Source organism: Crocodylus porosus, unplaced genomic scaffold (assembly GCF_001723895.1).
Source record: "Crocodylus porosus isolate Cpor-Errol unplaced genomic scaffold, CroPor_comp1, whole genome shotgun sequence".
Lineage (NCBI taxonomy): Eukaryota > Metazoa > Chordata > Crocodylia > Crocodylidae > Crocodylus > Crocodylus porosus.
In genome coordinates, this window is record NW_017728918.1 from 71,099,329 (window position 1) to 71,125,094 (window position 25,766).

Here is a 25,766-nt window from a genome sequence, read left to right on the forward strand (position 1 = left end):
GGCGGGGCGGGTCAGAAGCATATGTGAGGAAATGCGGAGGGGGTAGAGAACAAAGCCGCGGGGCGGACCCCTCGCTCACCTGCTTGGCCAGCAACCGGCTCAGTTCCGCGCAGCCCTTCTCGCTCCTGCGCGCCACCAGCTGCAGCGGCTCGGCCAGGCGCGCGCGCTCCATGCCGGCGCGGGCGCCGGTCGTGAGGCGCCGGGGAGGGGGGCGGGGCCGAACGATCCGCTGTTGAGCCGCCGCGGCCGCAACGCGACACGTGCGGGAGCAGCCGACGCGCAACTCGCGCGATTCCGCTTCCGGGAAACATCATCAGCCAGCGACAAGACAGCCGCTTTACCCAGCGGCGCCGCATGGGGGAGAACTACAGCTCCCGGCATGCCCGGCGCGGACGTACCGCCGGCGCCTACTGGGAGGAGTGCGCAGCATACTCGTAGGCGTAGTTCCGTACGCGCAGCACCCTCTCCCCCCACCATCGGTCGTTCGCCCCGCCCCAGCCATCCATCGGCGGTCTAGGCACAGGCACGTTTCGTGGCCAGCCGCCGGCCAGGCCTCGCGCACAGCGCGGGAGAGGGGGCGCCCGGCTGAGTGGGGGAGAGGAGGGAGGCACGAGGTGCAGCCGGGCGGGGGCTCGGAGTTGGTCGGGTGGGGGCGGGGCTGGCGCAGCCTCCGACTTTGGCGCCAACTGTTCATCCCCGGGGGCGGGAAGCGGTGACGTCACGACCGCGAACGTGCCCTGCGTCTCCGCCCATTGGTCGGCGCTGGGCAGGGTCCCGCCCCGCTCCCCCCGCCCCGACCTGGCCTGCGGCTCCGGCGGCGGTGACCGAGCGACGGCGGCGAGAGGCCGGTGAGGGGTGGGGCCGAGGCACCGACACCAAGCCTAGGAACCCCTTCCTCAGGGCCTCGCCTCCCCTCCCCCCCCGCTCCGCCGGTAACACAGCGGCCGAAACGAGCCTCGCTGCCCCGCGGGGGCTCGCAGGGGAGCGGGGGTGGCGGGGCCTTCACCGCAGCGGCCCCTGGGCGGGGACAGGGCGCCCGAGGTCCCGCCCGGGGGCGCCTGAAGGCTCGGTTCGTGGCGCAGCCTGAGCCACCTGCTCGCCTCTCCTCGCCTCTTCGTGCGGCGGGCACGTGGGCAGATCTCCCGCGAGGGGACGAGAGCGCATGGTGGTGAGACCTGCTGGACCCTTGGACAGGAGAAGGGTTGCACCCCCCAGTGCCATGGACAGATGAGAGAGCCTCAGCCTGTTCCGTTTGGAAACAGCAGCGCTGGAGGGGGATGCAATCAGGGTTTACTGCGAGCAAATACTAAGCAGAAAAGAAAGTCGATTGCGGTTTGCTGGTTGCTCTCTCACACTGCGACAACAGGGAGTCACAACAAGAAGCCTGTCAGCACTAAGGGCACCTGTAGACATGCGGGATGTCTGCTCTGGCGTTCTGTAGCTACAGTGCGTTGCAGCCAACTCAGTTAATAGAGTATGTTGCAGCACGCTGATTGGCAGCCTCCAGCGGCCCTGTGTTTCAAAGTGGCAGCAGGAGGCACTTTAAAGCTTGTTAAACAGGCACTGCTGCCGCCATTTTGAAGTGCAGGATGCTGAATACACAAGATGCTGCAGGCACTTTAGAGCGGCCCCGAGAGGTGCTCCAACTGAAGCACTGCCCGATACTCCCGAAGCATGTGTAAAGATGGCCTAAGTTTAAAGATAACAAAAAGAAGTTTCTTTCCACATTGCGTGTCATGAAAGTGTGGGTTGCTGCTACCAGCTGCTGTGGAAGCTGAGAGTTTATCCACTTTCAAAAAGGATTGGACAAATTCTTGGATGAAAGGCACCAGTAGCTGTTGGGCATGGGAGATGGGGACAAAGCCTCTAAATCAAAACTTCCTAGGTCTTATATACTGGAGGCTGTAAGTGAGAGAAGAACAGTGGAAGACAATCCAATTCACTCTCCCTTTCAGCACCCACTCACTCTCTGTTACTTTAACACAGGCCTATTTGTCACCTTGAGAGGCGCCATTTAGACATGGGATGCTGGGTAAGATGGACCTAGGGTCTAAGCCGGGAAATGGCAGGTCTTATACCTGTGTGTTATTGAACAAGGCAGTTGCTCTTGCCTGCGGTAATATCAAATCAGAGGAAATGTAATCCAGATTGGCAGCAGGGGATGGGGATGATTTAACTTAATTTTTTGAGAGTAGTGCTTTGGACGTTCTTGTCAGGCAATATTGCAATCTCAAGCAGACTATGTGTCAGCAGTTTATTCTTAGGAAGTTTACTTAGTAATGATAAATGGATTAAACAGTAGATTTTCTCACTTCAGAACTTTTGGGTTTTCCATGTAGCTGTGCCCTACTTCTGTGACAGTTGCATGCTTACTTTTCTGGGCCACAGGTCTCTTAATTTTTCAGCCTGGCACCAAGCCGCTTGCTGGCTGGTTTTATTAAAGACTAATGCTCCAAGTAAAAGCAAGTCAGGGTGCACCAACAGAGATTTTTGGGGCCAATACCGATAGCCAATTTTTAAGGAGGCATATTGGCCAATACTGATCCCATTTCCAATACGCAGCCCTGCAGCTTGAAGAGCAGCGTCTGGCTGGTAGGTCTTGTAGTGGAAGAGAAGGGGCGTGGGGAGGGCAGATTGAGGCCCCTGCAGTATGGGAGGGAGTGGGGCAGGCGCTGCCCAGTCAGGGTGGGATGTGGGACAGTCACAGCCCCTACAGGGTAGGGGAGGGGTGGATGACTCCCACCGCTGCATGCACCCCAGGAGGCATGGGGGATGTGTGACCCTGGATCTGTGCAGGGCAGGCTGCTGCTGCTGGGGTTGTATGGGGCTCTTCCCGGCAGGAGCTGGGCCAGGCTGCGCTGGGAGGGGGCTATTGGGTGGGGGGGGGCTGGAGCCACCCCAAAATTTGCTGTAGCCCCCCCAAGTCCTCTCTCCCAGCACTGCTGCTGCCTACCTTGAGAGCAGCCCAACCTAGCCCCTGGCAGGAAGAGTCCTGCACAGCCGCAGCCCCAGCCCACCCTGCCTCACGCAGATCTGGGAGCACATGCTGCCCCACCATGCCCTCCTGAGGTGCACACAGCAGTGGGAGCCACATCCCCCAGATGAGCCACAATTCCATCCCATGCCCCTCCCTGGCTGAGCAGTTCCTACCCCAGCCCTACTCCCTCACCCCAGGGGCCTTGACATAACCCCCACCCCTTCTCTCCCCCACCCCACACCTTCCACCACAACAGACTTACCAGCTGGGTGCAGCTCTCCATGCTGCTGGGCTCTGCTCCTCACCACCTATGCTGCACTGTGGCTCCGCACTTATATGGGGCGTTTATCAGCCACATCAGCCCAATTTTCAGTACAGTCAGTTTTCTTTATATTGGTGCTAATCCGATATCGGACCAATGTATCGACACACCTCTAAAGCAAGTGATGCTTCAAGATGCCTTTAGCTCATGATACTGTTTTGAAATTGTAACCTGTTTTGCTTTTCATGTTTTTTACACTTGCAGATGGAGAAGCCATAGGGAAACGGTATCATGGCAACAGATTACGATAATGGACTAGGACTACTTGATAACCTTTACGATGGTAAGACTTTCTATTGAATAGGTTGTTAACTTTATTTTCCAAGGAGGTAAACCATCTGTGTTACGTACACAGAAGGCAAGGCAGAGATGAACCTTGTGGGCTAACTCAATATGGTGCATCTCTGCCCTGTCCTCTGCCTGATTTAAAACTGTTACAAAGCTAATTCCCTCTGTTACATATTCAGTGAGAGTATGATGGTTAATAGTCAATTATGTTTCTAAAGGTCAGTTTAACTTAATTTGGGACAAAAAAATCATGTTTAATGATAATCCTACGTCTGTAGGCTGACTTCAGTATCGGCCAAAGTTAAGGTTGTTTTAGATGTCTTAAAACAGTGGCCACCAACCAGTCAATTGCAGAGCCTAGGAAAGTCGATCTGGGCCTGGAGGTGCTGAGCACATGCACGTGTCCACCCAGCCACCTCCGGCCAGCAGGTCAGTCTGTGGGGGAAGGAAGAGGCAGGGGCCAGATCAAGGCCCCCACAGTGAGGGAGGGAGCAGAGTACAGACAGGAGCAGGGGCTGAGGTGAGGGGCCCTGGCTGAGCCAGGTGGTGGGAGGATGGTAGCCTGCACGACTCAGGGCTGCCAGGGGCTCCTGTCAATGTATACACCCCAGTGGAGGCCCAGAGGACATGTGCTCCCTCTATCTGTGTGCGGGGTGAAGGCGGCTTCCACTGCACACAGGGCTTTTGCACCCCAAGCCCTGCTGCAGCTGCCCCAGGAGCAGCATGATGCCTTGCGCATCCTGCCACCAGGTGGAGGGGCGAAGCTCAGCCCAGCGGCAGAACACAGTGGTGTCAGGTTGCTCCCTGGGCAGCTGTAGTGTGGCTCAGGGTGCAGAGCCCAGCACAGTGGCAGCCGCCTCTGCCCTGTGCACAGATGGGTCATGTGGCCCCCCCCAAACATGGCTGCAGCAGTGGTGAGGGAAAGAGTGGGGCTGGGGATGGGACAGATGCTGCACAGCTGGGGCAGGCTGTGGGACAGCTGCAAGTGGCTTGTCCAGGGGCTGTGGGGAGGTGGGGGTACACAACCCGGGAGGGCTTTGGGGGTGTGTGCCTCCGGATTTACATGTGGAGCAAGATGGGCTTGGGGCTGGGGCGGTGCCAGGTTCTTCCTGGCAGGGGCTGGACCGGGCTGTGGTCAGGGCAGGTAGTAGTGCTGGGAGGGAGACTGGGGGCAGGGGGCTGCAGCCACCTGAAAATTCGCTGTAGCCCCCCCAGCTTCCCCTCCCAGTGCCACCACCCACTCCAGTGCAGCGTGGCCTGTTGGAAAGAGCCCAGCGAAGCCCTGGCCCCAGCATGCAGTGGCAGCCTGCCCTCACCTTGCATGCAGATCCTGGGCACATACCCCCCATGCCCTCCTGGGGTGCACACAGTGGCAGGAGCTGCCCCACTTCCCTTCCCCTGCACTGGGTGTCCCACGGATGAGCTGCTTGCAGCTCCCTCCCTCCTGCACCCCACCCTGGCTGTGCAGGGCCTGGCAGTGAGGGAGGAAACAGGGCACAGGCAGGAGCAGGGACTGGGGGGTGTGGGGCCCTGGCTAGGCCGGGTTGTGGGATAACCAGAGGCCTGGTGGGCATATGCCCCCCCAATTTGTGCACAGAGCAGAGGTGGGTGTTGCTGCGCTTTGCTCCCTGCTGCAGCTGCCCCACACCCCCTGCCTTCCCAGCAGCGGGACAGCATCGCACGGCTCTTGGGGCATTGGGGCTCAAAGCCCAGTACACAGCCACAGCCACCTCTGCTCCATGCACTGATCGGGGGGGGGGGGGGGCCCCCCAGGCCTCCGCTTGTCCCACTCGCCCCTGCTCCTGCCTGTGCCCTGCTCCCTCCTTCACTCACTGCTGGGGCTTCAATCTCCCTCCTGCCAGCCCTTTTCCCTCCCACCATCCATTCCCCCACAGACTTACCATTTTGAACTGAAGTCCAACCCAGGATCTACCATGCTCAGCCCCCACAAATAATTTTTTTCTCCCTCCCTAGAACTGCCCCCGCCCCCCCCTTCCTTCCCCACAGACTGACCTGCTGGAGTGGTCGCGCTCGATAGATCCTGTGTTGGACTTCAATTCAAAAGGTGATCTTGTACTTAAAAAGGTTGGAGACCACTGTCTTAAAAGTAGTCCAGACATGATTTCTGTAACCATAACTGAATGTCCTGGTTTTGTACTGCTTGATTTTGAGGATCATGGGAATGTTACAGCAATGTTTTACAATTTTAAATTAAAAATATACAGTGGATTGTAATTCTTCCTCAGTATAGAGAGTATTCTGAAAACTTTGGTGAACACATAAGTACTGCTTTACAGTAGCAATAACTACATGCTGTAGAATGAAAAGGTTTAGGAAAGGATAAGAAAAACACTCAGAGGCTTGAGTTGAAGTTTGAATGAAGAGATGTTGGAAAAGTTCAGTATTTTTAACTTTTGAGAGAAAATGAATAAAACTGTATGTTTGTTTATAATGTACTAGTCAACAATTGCATACATGAGATTTTTAACTGATGTATAGACTGCTTTCCTACATTTCTTATCTGTTTACTATAAAAAACTTAAAGTAGAAATTTTTTTATTTTTTTGTTGCATGATGCTGTAACACAAGCAGACTTTCTGCAAACTTTCAGAGTTTCCTATTCCAAAATGGTAGAATTTACCTTTTACTTGTAGGTAGGTAAATTGAATGTCATACAGCTTATTTCAGGACTTGTAGGGATTTGGAACCAAGGGCCTGTCTTTTCAGTATAGATACTAAAGTTCCTTTCTCATATAAATAGAAGCTTACCGCAGCATCCATCCAAAATGTTCCTGTCTTCCACTATTGTGAAGTCTCAACTTGTCATTCATCATCTCAGGAGCTGTAGTTTATTAACACTGTGTACACGGCTGTGAAACTCCTGGACATTAAAGATGCAAGAAAATATATGTTAGGTAGTGTCTATTATAATGTGAAATGCACACTTTAATGGAGAGAGAAGAGGTTGAAGCTTACAAAAATATAACATATTTATTTTGGTCTTCTCTTGCTTTATTTTAAGATTCTCCTTTTAGGGACGAAGATGAGAGTTCCGTGGATATTTATGATGGGTTGGACAATACTTCAGCTGTTCCTGGTAGGTTGACAGTCAAATGTGGTATAGCCCAGGAGGCTCCTTCCAGTTTTGGGGTCCTTTGCGTTCATTTTGGTGCATGTGATATTCTGTTATATGGGGATACTTGATGGCAGGGTAGATATTCTGACTGACTTCAGACAAATATAGCTAGCTAACTTTTGATACTTGAGAGGTCTGTTCTGCTGCTGCCTAGATCAGTTTTGAAACGTGTATTTAGTGTGTATTGTGACATAGTTGTGCTATATATATATTTGATGATGATCTCTTATTTTGAATTAAATATCCAGTTAGTTTTTTTTATGGTGGGAAAAAAAGGTAAGATTTCTTGAACTTGTAAAGCATACCACCAAAATAGATGTCTTTTAGTACTAGTCAGTTTTAACAGATTTGGTGCATGTGTGCTTTTCTTCAGATTTGTTTTACACATGGGCGACTGGTGCCACTTTCCCGCGACTGGTGGGGGGGTCAGTCACGCCAACCGGGGGAGGCGGGGGTGCCCCCATGGCCAATCACGTGGCAAAATGTACCGGCCAGTGGGTAGCCACACTGTTGAAAGTGGCTGCGTTGCTTCCAGGAGTGGCCGCGGTGTACATCCAGCATTTGCACTCCCCGGCCAGCACTTGAAGAGGGGGCACCGGTGTTCCTGCCTACCCATTGCTGAGTGGGGAGCATGGCCTGACAGGGTGCACCGGTGCTGTCAGTGGGTGCACGTGCAGCTGGTCACCGCTGGTTTTACGGTTGATTAAAATCAGTCTGTAAAAGTGTGGGTTTGACCATTGATATGTACAGTTATAAGAGTATAAAAGTTCTCTAAGTGGTTGATTGTAAACAGGACTTTAAAAAAAGAAGCACGTAGAAGTAATTAATGCACTGTGGACATCTTAGAAATCATTTATTTTTCAGTATAGCATAGGTCTCAGGATTTTTTTGTTTTATTTCCTTTTTAATGTTCAAAAATCCTCATCAGAGCAATCCTATAGGCAAATAAAATGGCATTTGCCTGACTGTCTGTATCATATGAATTGTTACTCTCTTTGTTTGATGGTGGCGTTAAATTACTTCGCTCAAGGATTGTGGGGTATCATTGTGTGAGTGTTGTTCTTACAAATAACAAGGTAATCTCTACCCTGACAACTCCTGATCTAGGTGTTTGAATAGTAAGTGAAAAGTGAACAAAAGAAACAAGTTGAGGGAGTGTATTGAGGTCTACACGATCTGTAATTCTGCATTTTAGTGCTTGTTCGTGTAGCAAAATGCAGTGCTGTGCAGCTACACCGCAAGGTAACTGCAAACATGCTAACTTGTGTACCAGTGTCTTTACAAATATGTGGCTATGCCATGCAGATACCTGACTTACTTTCATACATGATAATCTTACTTTCATGCACGATAATTCCAAAACCCAAAACAGTATAGTTGTATTAGTTTACTTCTGTATCTGGACTATTAAACCCAGCTTCTCAGCAGAGCTAAATTGGGCCAGGCACAATGATGTTGTAAATGTGGCTTATGCTGCTTCCAGTTCTATAACTAATGCATGCAGAGTCAGCTCAGGTATCACTCTTTAGCTCTGCGTTTCACCGTATGGATATAGCATTAGCAGGACTGAAGCAAATGAGTCAAGACTTAGGAGGAATCCTAAAACAACACAACTGGAATATTTACCAGTTATATTGTGAATTTCTCTTGTTTTAAAAAGTTCACCACCCAACTCTGTAATCAAACTGTTACCTTCTCCCTTTCTGACTGAGTGAGCACACTATCTCTATTTATAGGCGTGTATTTCCTGAATATCAGAGGCAAAGATTTCTTGGTTGCTGGGTCTCTGCCTGAGGAATTTTCTCCAGCTAGAAACAGTATAAAAACTGAAGCTGGTTACATGTTTTGTCAATTGCAAGATGAGCATCTTCTGACTTTCCATAAATTACTGACTCTGGATCTGGAAACTTCTAAAAATTTGCCCCTTTCTGTGCTTTTAATTATATTTACCTTTTGGTAAGAAGTATTTAATATTAGAAAATCCTGTAAATGCACCCAGATTCAGTTGGGGATAGGTTTTTCTATAAGTCTGTAAACCAAAACATTAACCACTAAACTTAGAACTAAATTTTCTTCCTTAACTTTTACCTCAGTGTTTTCAAATAAAACTAATATAGACATTGAAATTGAAGACCTAGAAGACTGTGAGTGATTGTGTTTAAATGTATGACATAAGACTTAAACTGCACCGGTGCTCTCAGTGGGTGCACGTGCACTTCTTACGCATTACTGCTGGTTTTACGGTTAGATACACCACTTAGATCACTTCTTCTTTTATACAAAGAGCATATCGTGTTTCAGATAATCCTATTCAACTGTCTTCACCAAACAAAAACTGTTTAAACTTGTTTGATGAGATCCTGATTGAAGAAGGAACTGCGAAGGAAGCATCTTATAATGATGTATGTATTGATTTGACTACTGTTAATTTTGGAAAGGGGAGAGGGGAAGGCAGGGAGAGTTGCATGCCCCGGAACTTGGAATGTCAAATTGTTATAAAATAGTGGCCAAACTACACTGAAAAGTATGAGAATTTTCAAGCAGACAGACCTACACTTTATCTTTATTGCTATGAGTATGTAAGGAAATTGGTCCCCTGCTTCAAATTTTAATACTACATTTTTCTGTTAAACTATGTAGTACTGAGATGAGACTGTCATTTAGCATTTTAGCTACTCTCCCAATTACATTATGAAGAAATTCTTTAACTGATTATGGAGGGAGAATCCTTCTATAATTGAGGTAATGATTAGTGTTTTGATATAAACCCAGTCTCAAAATTGTTGTTAGTTTTGCCAAACTTTAGACATTTCAGGTGGAGAACTTTGAAGTATAGGAAGAGAAGAAAACTTGGGCAGTTGTGTATATAAACATAAATCCAATAATTTTTTTTACCTGATGATATTCTGGTGTTGGGAAGAAACTTATTAACTGCTTCTGTAAGTATGTAGACTTTTCTCATACGAATCTTTTATCTGTTAACCCAGATTTTTTTTTGTATAATAATGGATTCGCTACAAATTGACTTCTTTATTTTACAGTTGCAGGCAGAGTATGGAAAATGTCAAGAACAGATTAAAGAGTTGATGAAGAAGTTTAAGGAAATACAGACACAGGTACTTTCTTAGGGGTCTGTTTGAGACTTGCTGATAAGAATTCAATTTTAACTACTTTGCAAACTTTGTTAAAATTTTTGTCAATAACTTACATAGGAAATTACTCTAAATCTGTACTATGTCACTTGTTAACCCATTGCCCCATGTTCTGGGCGCCACACTTCAAGAGGGATGTGGACAACATGGAGAGGGTCCAGAGGAGGGCCACTCACATGATCAAGGGGCAACAGAGCAGGCCCTGCAAGGAGAGGCTATGGGACCTGAACCTGTTCAGCCTCCACAAGAGAAGGCTGAGGGGCGATCTAGTGGCCAGTTACAAACTAGTCAGAGGGGACCAGCAGGCATTGGGGGAGTCCCTGTTCCCCTGAGCACTGCCGGGAGTGATCAGGAATAACGGTCACAAGCTGGCAGAGGGTAGATTCAGGCTAGATGTCAGGAGGTGCTACTTCACGGTCAGGGCGGTTAGGATCTGGAACCAACTTCCAAGAGAAGTGGTGCAGGCTCCTACCCTGGGGGTCTTTAAGAGGAGGTTAGATGAACACCTTGCTGGGGTCGTTTGACCCCAGTACTTTTTCCTGCCAAAGCAGGGGGTCGGACTCGATGATCTGCTCAGGTCCCTTCTGACCCTACGAACTATGAAACTATGACAAATCCACATACTAGATGAATATGCTTGTGTTTCTGAAGTTACATGCGATATACAGGTTTGTTTATTAGAAATCTATATTTAAAATGCAAGTATGTCAAACTGGCTGCTTCTGGAAAGCTGTACATCTCTCTTGATAATCTTTGCATTTTTAATTTTTAGTGTCATGATCTAAGAAGTCATTTAAGAGTAGTTGCTCATGAAGAAAGGATCTTAAAGCAGCAAGTAAAATCCAGATGCATTGTGGTGCTAAGCACTTAGATTCGGCTAATTCTAATGAGAGGTGAAGGTTTTTTTGATGCCTCAAAATTGGTTCCTACATCATTCATTTTCTCTTCTGCTGAACAGAATCTCATACTCACAACAGTAACTGTTCTGTCGTAAGCAATAACGCTATCCAGGAGAGGGTGACTATAATAAAATAGGAGTAAAATGAGAATATAATCTCTCAGCATTTTAATCATGTTTCATAGCACTCAAGAGGGCTAGGCAAATCACAAAAGACAAAGTTAGCTTTTTTGCTGCCAAGAGTTTACAAGTTAAATCTTACAGTTCATGTGACAGTGAAAATAAGCAGCCATGGAAGGGATAAAGCAAGAAAGGAAGATGGGGGTTAGGAATACAGCTGTATGGGTACTCAGTTTAAGACATGTTTCATTGTTAGCAACTGGTACATTAAAATAATTTTTAGAAGGAAGAGAAATTGGAGGGAAAATTTGACTTTTATAAGAAATATATCAACCAAGAGGCCATTTATTCTCTTTGACTTCTATGTAATTTTCAGTATGTTTTTAGTACGTTTTTATGTACTAATGTCTTTCTAATTGCTTTCTCATGTTGGCTTTACTCATGTACCTGGGTGAATATTTGTAAGGATAATTCTGTATCTTTTCTTTTCCTTCAAGTAGAACAGCATTCTACAAAATGAAAATCAGGCCCTTAAAAAGAATATTTCAGCACTTATCAAAACAGCCAGAGTGGAAATTAATCGCAAGGATGAGGAAATCAGTAATCTTCACCAAAGGTATCAGTAGACTAAGCTAATTTAAGACTTCCTTTTTGCCTGACCATAAGTTTACATCCATTACATGCTACGAGCATATTTTAAATTGGCAAGAGGAAAAATCGCACATTAGTATACATTTGCGTACTTAACTAATTTTAGTATATTAACACGAAATGCGTACATAACTCGTTGTCTTAAATGCCAGCTTGAAATCTTGAGGATTCTACTTAGCAGCTGACCAAGTGCTCATCCACATTTCTGAGCCATATTTTTTAACTTCCTGCATAATCTGGTCAGCCCTCATTTGTTTCAGTGCAATAAGTATTTCATCCATGTTTCAGCTTCAGAGTAGCATCATTTTCAGAATATAGTTTTATAAAATCCTGTGGATTTTTGCTAGTCTTTTAGCCAGGTATTAGAGAGCTCTATTTCTGTTGTTATTGGTAGGGAGCTCTGTGAATTTAGCAACTTGTCATACTCTGGTTGTCGAAGCTTGGGAAGTTAAAAGTATTGATGTATAGAATGGACAGCAGTTTGCTGTAACTTTTCTTGACTCTTGAGGTTGAGGCATTGGACTGGGACTTAGATCATATAAGTTAAACGCTTGTCTCCCTTGCTGACTTCCTGTGTGATACAGTGACTTAGTTTATTAGTTCTTCCATTAGAAAAAAAAAAGATAAAATGTTATTTACATCTCAAAATCTTGCAAGGAAAAAGCTCACTGACATAAGCAGATGATTGCAGTGCTGGAGGTGATTAGCACCTAGCCTATGCAGTAGTCTTTCTTCCCTAAAGAAGATTATTAGAAGCACTATGAATGAGGTGGAGAGTGGTTAAATTGTTTGTACAGGCAACTCCCGCTTAACACTCCTAATTAGTTCCTGAAAAACAATGTTATGTGAAATGGAAAGTATTTGACAACCCATGGTGGTGACCGCAAGTGTTTTTAATGACCCAAGATGGTGACTGCAAGCGTTATTTAAAAAAAACTGAGTAATATGTGGAATCTGGTATCAATTTAAAATGAGTGTTATAGCAAAATAATGCTAAGCAAAACAGTGTTAAGCAGGGGCTGCCTGTAATCCTAATTGCCATGAGGTACTGTCCTTCTGAATATACTTGAGTAGTATGCCATTTGATAAACAGAGGAAGGCAGGTCTTTGTTAGTTCTTTCACTTGGTTGCTATGACTGGTCAGCAGTTTTCTTCATAACTTTTGAGCTGAATATTTTAGCCCTCGATAATTTTCTTTTTTTTTATTCAAAAGTTTTCATTTCTTTTGAAAAATACTTTTAAACTCTGCTGCTATAAGTCCTAAAAGATAATAGCAACTTCCAGCTTTTACTGTTGCCTTTCAAGTCAACTATCAGAAACTCTAGGGGTATTCCCCCAGGCTCTCTGTGTTGCTAGTTGAGTCATAAACTGAAGGTCATAATTTAAAAATCATCTTTTGATCAATCATTAAAATTATGTTCTCATTTTAGGATGTTTTGTAAGGACTTTGTCCAGAGTTAATAGAGAAGGAGGTAGAGGCACTGCTGTAATTGTCTTGACAGTAACATTTTGGGCAAATATTTAATAAGAGCAGTTTAGTTTATACTGCAGCTGAAGTGTGTCCAGAGAAATCTCTTGGTTTTGCATATATTGCAAACTACTGTATATTTGGATGCCATGGTGATGAATTCAGGACGAGGGCATGACTAGAATTAAACTATTCTGAAATTCCTGTAACAACACAGTCTTAGCCCTATGACCAAAAATCTTTAGCAATGGCAGATCTGTGAAGGGAGGGTAATCATTTTTTAATCTTAAGAGAAATCTGTATAAGAATCACCATTTCATTTATTTATTACAAAATTATCACAGACTCTGATATTAAGCATACTGGCTGTGTGCATAGGGCACTTTACATAAATACTGAGTGAAAGCTAAATGGAGGATTCTTCATCTGTGATTTCCTACAAATTTCTTGGATACCGTCATGTTTGCATTGCATGTAAGCATCCATGTGATTTTTAATTGCTAGGCTACCTAACTTACATAGTCTTTAGCTCTTGGTGGAAATGCTATTCCCTTTGACATGTTTCTCTACTGTATTAAGACATGGCTTTTCTGCAGTTAAAAGACATCCCAGACATAAATACACAAAAAATTCTAGGCTTGATGCACCTGTAGGTGAATGGCTCAAATACTTTAGAGTCCCATCAGGCTGCTCTCACTTGGCCTGAAAAGAGATTGTATTTCAGTAGACTGGTGGCTCTCAATCTTTTTAAACTTGAGGTACCTCTTCGTAACTTTTGTGAATTGATATTACCCTATTTCAAACACTAACTTATTTATTATAATACTTCCCTCGTTTCAGAGGAATCAAGCGGGGGTAGCTGCAAGCACGGCCAAGCAGAGAATAGCCTGAGCCTGCACTTATCTGGTTGTCTCCTCACTTTGTGGCACCCTTCAAAGTATCTCACTGCACTACAGAGAGCCCCAGAAACCTGACTGAGTCACTGTAGCAGAGAGTTAGGTTTCATGTATAGTGGAAATAAACATTTTTATGTTCATATTTCTAACATAAAAATATGAAAAGTTAGAATTTTTACTTAACCTGAAATAATTTTTTACATAGACTTCTGTCTGACTTTGTCTCAGGCCAGGTTTTCACTCAAATAAAAATGAGGACAAAAATAAATGTCAGCACAAAGCAAAGGTTAGGCACACGTGAAAAGAATAAACATGAGAAACACTTGCAAAATAGTTCAAAATGAAAGCGAAACAAAAAAAAAATGGAAGGAGGTTTTAGGGAAATAGCTTCAGAAACCACAATAACTTTTTTCTAAAATTCAGTTTCCGTAAAAATATCACACCCTATGCTCTGGGAAAAGTATATAGCATATTTACTTGAATCTAAGATTAGGTGTCCCCCCCACATCAGCATTGTGGGGGGGAAGCCCCTCATCTTAAAGTTGCATACAAAGTAGAGGGGGCTGCAGGTGGCTGCCATGGTTTTGATTCAAGCCCTGAGCTCAGGTCAGGGCCAGAGTCAGACCCACAGCAGCCTCCTGCTGCCCCGTGCTTGCCCTCTGCAGCGTCTGGCTCTTGCCTCCTTCCCTTACTCTCAGGCTCAGACTGGATTCCCTCCCAGGCATGGAGAACATGGAAACTCTGTCCACTGCCAGGCCAATCAGCAGTGCTGATACAGCTGCATGGTTCGCAGGGTGAGACTGGAGCCTGAGTAGTGTCTGATAGTAAGGGAGGGATAAGGGAAGGGAAGAGACTGGGGAGTGGAAGGAAGGGGTGGAGACTGTGGGGAGGGAGAGGAAGAGGCTATGAGGAGCTGGATATAGGGGGTGCTGGAAGGCTGCAAGGGGAAGAAGTAAGGAGGTTGCAAAGGCAAGAGGGCTACCTGACTCCTCTCCCTCTTCCCCCTCAGCCACTGCTTTCCTTAGTATAGCAGTAGGGGATGAATTTAAGACCACCCTCCAATAATTTGATTCTATATCTGGAAAAATTATAATAACTTCACACATTTTCCATATATATATAATCTAATGGCAGGGGGAGATGTTAAATTCAGGGTATGAGACACTTTCTCTTTGAGAGGAATACACTTATTTTTCTTTTGGTTTCCTACAAATTTGTTCTTGACTTGGAAATAATGCTTTAATTCAGTTTCTAGTTAGACTTTCTGAAAATGGACATCCTGCCAGTAGGTCCATGTTACTGTCGGAGCCCTTTTATAGGTGCCCTTTAGAATTAGTTGCAAGAGGTTAAGAAACTTGGCTTTATTTTCAGCCATGCCGTTTTCGTGGAGTGCCACATATTGGTTGTGGTACAAAAGTATGTGTCTTTAGCTAGGTATTTTAACTGTGACCTTTTTAACAAGTGCGGTCTGCATAGGCTGTACATTTGTTTTTCTGTTGATGACTTTGCAGCCATAGCACACATGACCTAGATAAGGCTCAGTTATTGTAATTTACTACGTGATTTTCATTACTTGCCACATGTTCCAAATATAATAGCTCAATAGTGCTCAACATTTTTCTCTGGTGGGCTGGATTCTGATGATGGTCCTAATCTGGCGTCCTAGCCAGGGCAGTTAGCACTATCTGGCCACATAGAGGGGGGCACAGGGCATCTTAGCCACAACCCAGCCCACTGTGGGTGTGGCCTGGCCCTCCAATCCAGATATGACCAGTAGTCCGGGTCTTGGGGTTTGGGAATTTTGTGTGGGGATGGCCACTACTTCCCCACTGCCAAATTTCATGCCCCATGGGCCAGATGTGATGGCTTCATTGGCTGCATTTGACCTATGGGCCAAAGATTGAACACTTCTGCAATTGCATACTTATTTGTTGCTGTAACCAAGTGTGATCATAATACACCTCTGCTATGTGCAGAATAATATATTTGCTGAGTTCTCTCTGACATTTTACTTTTAGTTGCTTATGTACATCTTAGGGCTAAATGTATTTGATACAGCCTCTCTTGTCTGGCCCTGGTGCTTATAACTTTTCATTGCTTGGCAATGAAATGGTCATTTCAAATAACAAAACTGAAACTTAGAACAGATGGGAGATTTCACCACAAAATCTGTTTTTGTAGGGACAAGTCGATTGACTATGTCCTTTTCTTTTAAATTTCTAGACATTCATTTAGTAAAAAGTATATTTTTAAATATAAGTTTTAGCCAAACCATCCTTCAGACTGAGCATTCACAAAGTGCATCAAAGGTGTGAGTTGTGAATTATGAAAGATCAAGGAACTTAGGGTATTAACCTTCATTTTTTATTCTGCAAAACAAATGTTATAATACAGGAATCTTTTCCAGAAACATTAAGCTTTGTTATCCTGTAATTATTAATATTAAACAAATATTTAAGAACAAACCAGGGTTTCATTTAACTTTTTGCTTTAGTTAAATTTAAATAATATTTAAAACTAATATATCTTTCTGTTCACAAACAGGCTTTCAGAATTTCCAAATCATCGAAGTAACTACACTAGAACATACCTTCCAGGATCTACTAATGGAAGGTGCTCAGACACGTATAAATCAAAAGATTCTAATTTCAGAGCTGCTTCAGTTGATAATACAAGGTCAGATCATAAACTGAAAAATGACTGTTCTAAAGATGCACATCACAATTATTCACCTCACAATTCAGAGAATGAAAAACTATATTCGGAAAAAAGAACTACACCATATTTACTCAGATATCCTTCAGATGAACATTGCAGTGATGGTGCCCGTACGCATCCCCCAAACTCTGAACACTGTTCTGACAAGGATAGTACGTGGGGAAGAAAGGAAGTGAAAAATGGTGAACAGTATAGCAGGGGAAATGACAACAGATACAAAAGAGATGCATACCAGAACACTAGTAATGGTACAGATAGTGAACAAGGGAATGCAGAGTCTCAAAGGAAGTTGCAAATGCTTTCAGAAAAATCCGATAAAAATGAGCTGCAGCAAGAAAGTAAGAGCACAAAGCTCAAATCTAGTCCAGCCACAGAAAACCGAACAGATAGGTATACTACTTCTTGGGAGAAACAAGCCACCCCTAAGGAGAGATCTCAAACAAGAGTTGAATCTCATGGTGATATAAGAAGTGAAAGGTCCCAAAATATGAATAGAAAGGACCTTAAAACATATGATAAAGATGAAAAAAACTTTGGACAGAAAAGTAAGTCAGCTGAAAAGCAAAAAGAACCACCAAGGAAGTTTGCTCGAGGCAATAGTCCACACTCAAGGAGTGAAACTTCAAGGAGCTCGCACAAATCAAGTAAATGCCACACGGAAGACTGTAAAAGAGGAAGGGAGACAGATTGCAAAAGAGAGAGGGGAGCAAGTGATCATAATTCTCGAGAAGGAAGATCCCCACTTTCTACTTCCAGCAGCAGAGAACACAAATACTCACACTCTAAGGAAAGTAGCTGGAGACATGAATGGGAAACGCATTCAAAATCTGAGAGACATCGTACTGAAGAGAGAAGAAAAAGGGAGAAAGAAAGTCAGGAAGAAAGCAGACATTCTAGAAGTGAAAGAAAAGTAACAAAAGAGGTTTCACATGAGCCTTTAAAAGAATACAAGAAAGCTACAGATGCTACAAGACATGAGAGAAACAAATTGCCTAGACCAGAAGAAATGTCCAAAGTTGCAGATGGCTTAAAAGAGCAAATAGATGCAAGTAAAGAGAATCAGATTGAAAGAAAAAACAAAGACCTAAAGCTGAGTTTTATGGAAAAGCTCAACTTAACTCTTTCTCCTGCTAAAAAACAGTGTCTCTGTCAAACAGATGCACTTGAAACAGATTCCAAAAAGGTCAGCGATGAATGTAGTAGAGAGACACCAGTACGAGCAGAAAATCCTGTATTTGTCCAGTCTAGTAGTATTGATTCAACAGAGCAGACCAAGTCATCATTACAGGCTCCAGACAATATAGTTCTAACAAATTTGGAACCAGTGGCACCTGTTTCTGAGTTCAGAGAGAAAATTGAAATTGAGGCTTTAACAGAAACCCTGGAAGTGGCAGAATCTGAGGCTTTGGCAGAAACTCTGGAGGGGATTGAGTCTGAATTACCTGTTGGTGATACAGTGACCTTGCCTGAGTCTGGAATAAAGATGGAGGAGACGGATGAAATGGGCACAGCTCCTGATTTAGAGATCTGTGTAGATCAAAATCGACCTGAGAAAATTCCTTTGGATGAGTTGGAGACCATAACCTCTGATAATATGGAGACTCTCAGTGTTGCAGAGAATAGAGAAATGAAATCAGACTCATTAATGGAGGTCATGAATGTGAGTGAACATTTGTCTGGTGAAAGTTTTGTGTGTCCTGCTGAGGAAGACGGCATTTCAAAATCTGTACAGTACAAGAATGATATAAATAAATCTGAGCCATTTGACGGTGATGTTCCAGTAATTGACCAAAATATTTGTAACCTGGACCCAAATTTATCTGAAACAGATATAGGTGTAATTGCATCTTCTGTTGGTGAGGAGATGGATTCTAAAATTCAAGAAAGAGAAATCAATCCAGTTTCTGCTGAAGATGAGAGTTCAATACTGAGCATTGATCTCAATCACCTGAGGTATATTCCAAAGGCAATCAGCCCACTGAGCAGTCCTATGCGACCCTTGGCTAAAGCACTTAAGATGGAAAGTCCTTGCAAAGGACTTGTGAAAAGCTGTAATAAAGGTATTCATATCTATTTTTGTCTAAGTTTTTTGCTTGAATATCTAAAATAATGCATTAATGGAAAGTATAATTAAGCTTTTCTTAGATTTAAATCCTGAGAATATATTTCTTTTTGAGCTGTCACAGGCTTTTTCCTTTCCATCTGTCCCCTTTGCATGTGTACTTCATACTGGAGTCTTTGCAAAACGAAACACCTGTAGCCAATTAGACATTAATGCTTATGAGTCTAGACTCGTGTGGAACTAGAATCTTATTTGAAAGAAACTGATACATAAAAATTGATGTTATGTTTTGGTGATCATCTTAACTTTGATTCTACAAGGTACGTGTGCAGGTTCTTCATTATATAACAAAGTGCGTGTGTGTGTTTCTTTGCATGTATTTTAATTAATATTTTTAAACAAAGATTTAAACTATTTTAAATGAAGAATGAAAGCAAATTAAATTATGGAATTCTTACTAGTAAATCTATGACACATTTTAGATTTCTGTGGCTTTTTATGTTCCAAGATCTTATTGCTCTCTAAGTATCTGTGAAGTAGGCCTCCCAAAAGCCAAGTATGTAGGGCATAAATAGTAAGTAATACCTAGAGCTAGTTGAAAGTTTTTTTTCTATTGAACTCTTCTTCAGCAGGAAACTTGTTTTGATCAAATGAAAAGTCAGCAAAAAACAATTTGTATTGATTTTAGTTGTTTTTGCTGCTGTTATTGAAAAATGAAGTGGTTACAAACCAAAATATTTAGATCCAAACCAGAAATGTTTTCAATTTCAATGCAATTCTGGTGCTTTATGCTGCCATTTCCTTATGAATCAGACTGCAGTTTGACATCATCTCATAAAACACTGTGACCATGCAGCTGCTATAATATGTTCCCCCTTCAGAAGAAGAGATCGGCCCATCATGGGAAGTGTTCAACAAGGAAGTTTTGCCTAGAGAACAGAGTAGAAGCCTGGCATGGTGGCATTTCAGAATCTGACTGTTTTGGAATTTGACTGATATATTTCTGTTTTTCATTTTTGCCTAACAACTTTTCAAAGGTAGGGACCATTTTCTGACTAGCTTCAGTAGTATCTGTTTTAAATTTGGGAAACTGGGACAAAGCACTGAAGACCAGGTTTTAAAATGTATTTAGTTGCCTAAAATATAAATAAGTGCTTAAAGGAGCTTTCACAAGTGCCTGTTTAAAATTTTAAGTGTCAAAATACATTTAAATCTATAGTCCTAAGTGATTAGTCTACAAGGAAAGCCGAAACTAGAACTTTGATCTCATGGGAGTGTATAGACATGCTGTGGGAGGCAGGGGGGTGCTTTAATTAGAACAGCTCTGAGAGCCGCTGTAATTAAAGTGCCCAGAGCATCACATGTATCAGTGTCCTTGCACTGAAAAATGGTGGTAGGGGCGCTTTAACTAAAGCTTGTTGAATGAGCTTCAGTTAAAGTGCCCCGTCACCATTTTCCAGCATGGGGACACTGATACATGTGACGCTGGAGTGCGGTAATTACCATGCTCCAGCCCACTCAGTTAATTGAGTGTGCTCAGACGTGTTATAATTACAATGCATTGTAGCAGCCTCTCTGCACATGTGTAGGCTCTCCTAACTTGCAGAGGTGTAAGCTAGATGAAAAGGCCATTCTTTCTATTAAATAAATCAATTTGAATGTACATTTGTATACCATCTCAGTGGTGGCAGAGAACAAAAGGAGCAATGGTCTCAAGTTGCAGCATAGGAAGTTTAGATTAGATATTGGGAAAAACTTTCTCACTAGGAGGGTATTTAAAGCACTGGAGCGGACTACCCAGAGAGGTTGTGAAATCTCCATCTTTGGAGGTTTTAAAGACCTGGCTAGACAAAGCCTTGGCTAGGATGATATAGTTGGAGATGGTCCTACTTTGTGCAGGGTGTTGGATTAGGTGACCTCCTGAGGTCCCTTCCAACCCTAATTTTCTATGATGCTAAGTTAATAAATATGTTTTATAAATATGAGTTAGGATTAAAGGGAAGGAGAATTTTGTTCACTAATCATAAAGCATTGGGGTACATAATTAGCTGAATAGGAGCCAGCAATGTGCCCTTGTCACCGAGAAGGCTAATGACATCCTGGGCTGCATTGGTACGAGTGTTGACAGCAGATTGAAGGAAATGATTCTTCCCCTGTATTCAGCACTGGGGAGGCCATATCTGGAGTCCCGTGTCCAGTTTTGGGCCCCCCACTACAGAAAGGAATTGGACACTTTGGAGAGAGTCCAGCAGAGAGCAGTAAAAATGGTTGTGGGGCTGGGGTACATGACTTGTAAGGAGAGGCTGAGGGCACTGAGCTCATTTAGTCTGGAGAAGAGAAGACTGAGGGGGATTTAATAGCAGCCTTGAACTCCCTGCAGGGGGGTTGCAAAGAGGATGGTGCTGGACTGTTCTCAGTTGTGGCAGACAACAGAGCAAGGAGCAATGGGCTCAAGTTGCAGCAAGGGAAGCTGAGGTTGGATATTAGGAAGAACTTTCTTACAAGGAGGGTATTCAAGTGCTGGAACAGGTAACCTAGAGAGGTGGTGAAACTGAAATAAAAACTCTTTTAACACAGATATAAGGGGGAATAGGAACACAGGTACAATAACAATGTAAGGGTGTGGAAATAGTAGGTAATCCCATGTCTGAATTTCCTGGTTTATGGATTTGTTTTAACTTCAGCTTTCTGTTAGTATTCTATTGGAATGTTTAGTTTGTTCCTTGAAGAGAGAGTTCTAGCCCCATTTCATGTGTATGACAACATTTTTTATAATCACATGCTTTCTGCAAAGGTCAATGTGACCATGTCCTTATGGAACTCTGTTTCTCAGACTTGAGGACTAGTTCCATTTTTTTTTCTTTTACAGCAATATCCAGATATGCAGAGTGTTTAACATAATTAATTAATCAAATAGTATCTACTACTTATTGTTTTCCACATTGAGGTGCTACTATTTTTATACTGGGGTTGCTGTTGCCTCTTTTTTTGTAACATGGCATTAAATTGAGTATAAACGGGGTAAAAATAAAGAAAGGGAAAGTCTAAAGAGGTATAGGTTCTTTTGATTTTGTTAAGAGAGATGTAACACAATTTTTAATTTAGTCTATAACAAAATCTTTTATCCCTCTCACCTCCCCTGTTCCTGTAAATCAAGCAACTAAGCTAAAGGTCTTTCAAAATTAATAGAAGTTCCATTTAAAGGTATTTATATGGAGTCCTCTTTTTTTCTTAAGCTATTAGCTCCTGAGCTACAAATTTACAGCCATCTTCATGGTATGGCATGATGGAATTTAATCTCTTATTTGGTAGATTTGTGCACTTTTAAAGCCAAAAGGAAACACTAGATCACATCTGGCAGTTCTACAGTAGATAACAGAATGCAAAAGTAAATAACTGGTTTATGCTGCATGTTTTGACCTTTTGGTTAAAACTCTTAAGGAAAAGAAAATGCGATTTTTATACAGCTCTGATTTAATCTATGATAGTTGTAGTTAATATAAAAAATGCAATCTTGTACAGTGTAATCATAATAAATAACTACATGGAGAAAAGTCCAAAATAATAGGAATTACTGAGTTTCATTAAGAAACAATATGGTTCTTTGCAGACCACATTTTCAGTTAATGAAATCTCTGTAAGCAGTTGCTGTTAGTTTGTAAGCTTAAAGCCTAATGTCAGTTGTAATGCTTTATCTGTAAACTACTTTCTGAAGGATATTGTCTATTAACTGTCACATTTCAAGATAAACCATACTGAGCAGAGCTGATCATTCTAAACAGACTATTCTAAACTGCTACCTTCTGTTGTAAGTGAACACTTAAATAACTGAATCTTCTGCCTTTCTTCAAAATATCTGCCTTCTGTGTGTCTCTGGGTTGTTAACACACTATCTTCTCTTTATAGATTTAATTGTTGAAAATGCAGTTGTCTGTCCCTCAAAGAACCTGTCAAATGAGGTGAACAAAGAAAATCAAAAGCCAGTTTCTACATCTGATGAACACTTGGAGATGAAGTCCCAGCTGAGCACATCCTCCGATGAACTAGAAGAAGGGGAAATTGTAAGTGAGGATGAAAAATCTACACCAGCTAGAAACTGCGAAAATAGGAAGAAATCAAGAGCAAGAGCTTCTCCTGAAACACATAATTTGACCAGCAGTCCATGTAACCAAATGAATAAAACTGCATGTTGTAATGAAGATAATGGAAAATTAGTTTCTGAAAAAGACAGCTTTAAAAAAAGTAGGGAAAAATATAAAATCAGGACCAAATCCTCAAAGGAAATGAAAAAAAATAAAACCGTGAGCATTACATGCCTTGAGAAAATAGTTCAAGTTATTGCTGAACCCTCTACAGTACAAGAAATTATGCAGATGTTGCGAGCTATACGAAAACAGATAAGGAAAAATTATATGAAGTTCAAGATACATTTCCCAGTTCAGCACTTTCACAGAATTATAGAATCAGCCATTTTGAATTTTACATCATTGATAAAGTACCTGAACTTTTCCAAGATGTCAAAATTAGGCGATACTTTAAAACTGAATCTGTGTGACACTATAGAATCCAAACTTAAGCAAGTTAAAAAGAATGCAACAGTAGATCGCCTCTTTGAACAAAACCTGTCAGATATGAAAAAGCAGTTGTGGAAATTTGTGGATGAACAACTTGATTACTTATTTGAAAAGATAAGGCGGATTATAGTAAAGCTTTGTGATGCAGTAAGTGTAGGAAGTGAAAGTGATGAAGGAAAGCTTGAAATAGTAACTAAACAAAAACATAAAATATGTTATAAAGTGGATTTACAGAAGTCCAAGAAAAAGGTCCTAAAAGTCAGATCTCAAAAGCCTGAAGGCTATGTCCTTTCTAAACGAAGTTATCAATCATCTAAGTCTCACGATGACAAAAATACAGTAGATGCACCAAAAAGTGCAGTTACAAAATATTTTAATGCCATTGATAATACAAGGATCTCCCAAACCAAAGTGCAGCTTCCGAAGGAAAATGGCTTACAAGGTACTCTAACTCCATTCAAAGGCACAATATTTGAAAAGGAAGGCTTACAGATAGCCAGAGATGCTAACAAGTCTGATTTTAGTTTTGAACTTCTCACAGAACAACAGACATCTAGCCTTACGTTTAATCTGGTCAGTGATGCTCAAATGGGTGAGATATTCAAAAGTCTGTTGCAAGGCTCTGATCTTTTGGAAAAAAACATTAGCAATATTGATAGAAATCAATGGGAGCTTCGGACACCAGAGAAACGGATTCTAGAAAGTCATAAATACAGAAATAATCCTGTTCCTGTTATAGAAGAAGTGCTTCCAAAGGAGGTCTGTATGGAACCTCGACCTGTAGAAGACATTAGTTGGCCTGTGGTTTCACCTGTAAGAGTCTCATCTTTATCATCTAGACTTCATATCCCAGTTGATCCAGATATTCTGGATGAAAGCTGTATGTTTGAGGTTCCCACAAATGCAACTTCAGGCAAAGATGAGGAATGCAATTTACAAAAGAATAAGTCGGTTGTTTCCTCTATCCTCCTTGAAGATCTAGCAGTTTCTTTAACTATTCCATCACCTTTGAAATCAGATGCTCACCTTAGCTTTCTGAAACCTGAAAATGTATCCAACTCTACTCCTGAAGGAGTTCTTAGTGCACATTATAGTGAAGATGCTCTTCTTGAGGAGGAAGATGCCACTGAACAAGACATTCATTTGGCTTTAGAATCTGATAACTCAAGTAGTAGATCAAGTTGTTCTTCTTCATGGACAGGTCGGCCTGCTGCTCCTGGCTTTCACTGTCACCCCAGCCTGCCAATGCAAGCAGTAATAATGGAGAAATCCAATGATCATTTCATTGTTAAGATAAGGCGTGCAGTGCCGTCTACATCGCAAATCCTTGAACAGACTACTAGAACAGAGGAGTCTCCAGCAACCGTAACAAAGAATGGAAAGGAACTAATTGAATCTGCCAAAATGAAAATGGATCATCAGAGTATCATACGTGCAACTGTCAAGGAAACAGTAGCGCCTAGGATACGTCTGAATAACACCGATGAGCTGCATAATGTCAACATTGGACAAGAACAGAGTCCTGCTTTGCTTGAGCCTTTTAAGAAGCCACGTAATGCTATTGGAAAAGAAGAAATTCCTGACTTACTTAAATCCGTTAGTGAGCCATCAAACAAAAATAGCTGTAGAAATGAAAATGTAAGTGAAGACAGCAAGCTGCCTCAGCTTGATGAATTGAAAGTGCTTGAAAGCACAAGTGAAATAACTATTAGATCAGAAGCTGGTCTTCCCTTGGAAGGTGGTGTTGATACACATGTGTGCTTGACAGAAGATACTGGCAATGAAAATGAATCAAATTCATGTAATCTTTCTCTGGAATCCACTTTAAATCATAAAAATCCAGAAACTCATGCAAGAAGCTCAAGTCTAGGTGATAAAGAACATTCAGAGTGCAATATTAATACATGCATAGATTTAACAGAAGACCTTTCCAGTGAGACCATAGCAAACAAGTGCAATCCTGAAATAAAATCCACTTCAGAGGTCAATGAGTTGGGATATTACACGAGCCTTAATGATAAAGCTAGCAAAAAAAGGAAGAGGGAGTCTTTAGCAGACAGTTCCAACTCAAAGAGACAAAGAAAAGAAACCGAATCTTCCAGTGAAGGAAATGATAAAAATAGTATGATCTCTGGAGAGAGAGATTTACCTCCCAAGACACCTACTAGTACAAAGAATGAATTGCCACAGAACAAAGATCCTACGGTTTCCAATTCACTTTCTTCCACATCATCACTTGGTCTATATGCCAAAAACATCATTAAAAAGAAGGGAGAAGTTGTAGTTTCTTGGACAAGGTAAGAAAATCAACAGGGTGGTGTATTTTTTTTTCTATAAGGAGGAAGTGTGGAAGTTTTGAAGAATGGGTTTAAAAGTCAATTTATTTAGTAGGAAACAGGAATTTCCTGTTTCTGTAGAATTAATATAGCACAGGTAGCAAGTGTAAGCTATTACTTCCTATGTTACTATAGGTTGAGGCTACATTAACCTTGCTTAGGAAAAGC

General features: G+C 42.6%; 2 protein-coding genes across 5 annotated transcripts in view; one reads left to right on the forward strand and one right to left on the reverse strand.

The window, feature by feature from the left end:
* MDN1 (midasin AAA ATPase 1) overlaps positions 1-206 on the reverse strand; it is a 150,606-nt gene extending 150,400 nt beyond the window's left edge. For 2 of the 4 annotated variants that reach the window (XM_019537753.1, XM_019537752.1), the window contains exon 1: positions 80-200. In XM_019537753.1, coding sequence (XP_019393298.1) covers positions 80-172 — 93 coding nt within the window. In that variant the 5' untranslated portion in view covers positions 173-200. Of the gene's footprint in view, positions 1-79 lie in introns of all 4 variants that reach the window. The other 2 variants (XM_019537755.1, XM_019537756.1) reach the window with 2 other exon arrangements.
* A 3,196-nt stretch (positions 207-3,402) lies between these two features.
* The window catches only part of CASP8AP2 (caspase 8 associated protein 2), a 29,807-nt gene continuing 7,443 nt past the window's right edge, over positions 3,403-25,766 (forward strand). Inside the window, exons 1-7 of the mRNA XM_019537757.1 lie at positions 3,403-3,582; positions 6,610-6,684; positions 9,025-9,125; positions 9,765-9,839; positions 11,394-11,509; positions 16,453-18,686; positions 22,595-25,559. Of these exons, the coding sequence (XP_019393302.1) occupies positions 3,531-3,582; positions 6,610-6,684; positions 9,025-9,125; positions 9,765-9,839; positions 11,394-11,509; positions 16,453-18,686; positions 22,595-25,559 (5,618 nt within the window). The 5' untranslated portion in view covers positions 3,403-3,530. The remainder of the gene's footprint in view (positions 3,583-6,609; positions 6,685-9,024; positions 9,126-9,764; positions 9,840-11,393; positions 11,510-16,452; positions 18,687-22,594; positions 25,560-25,766) is intronic.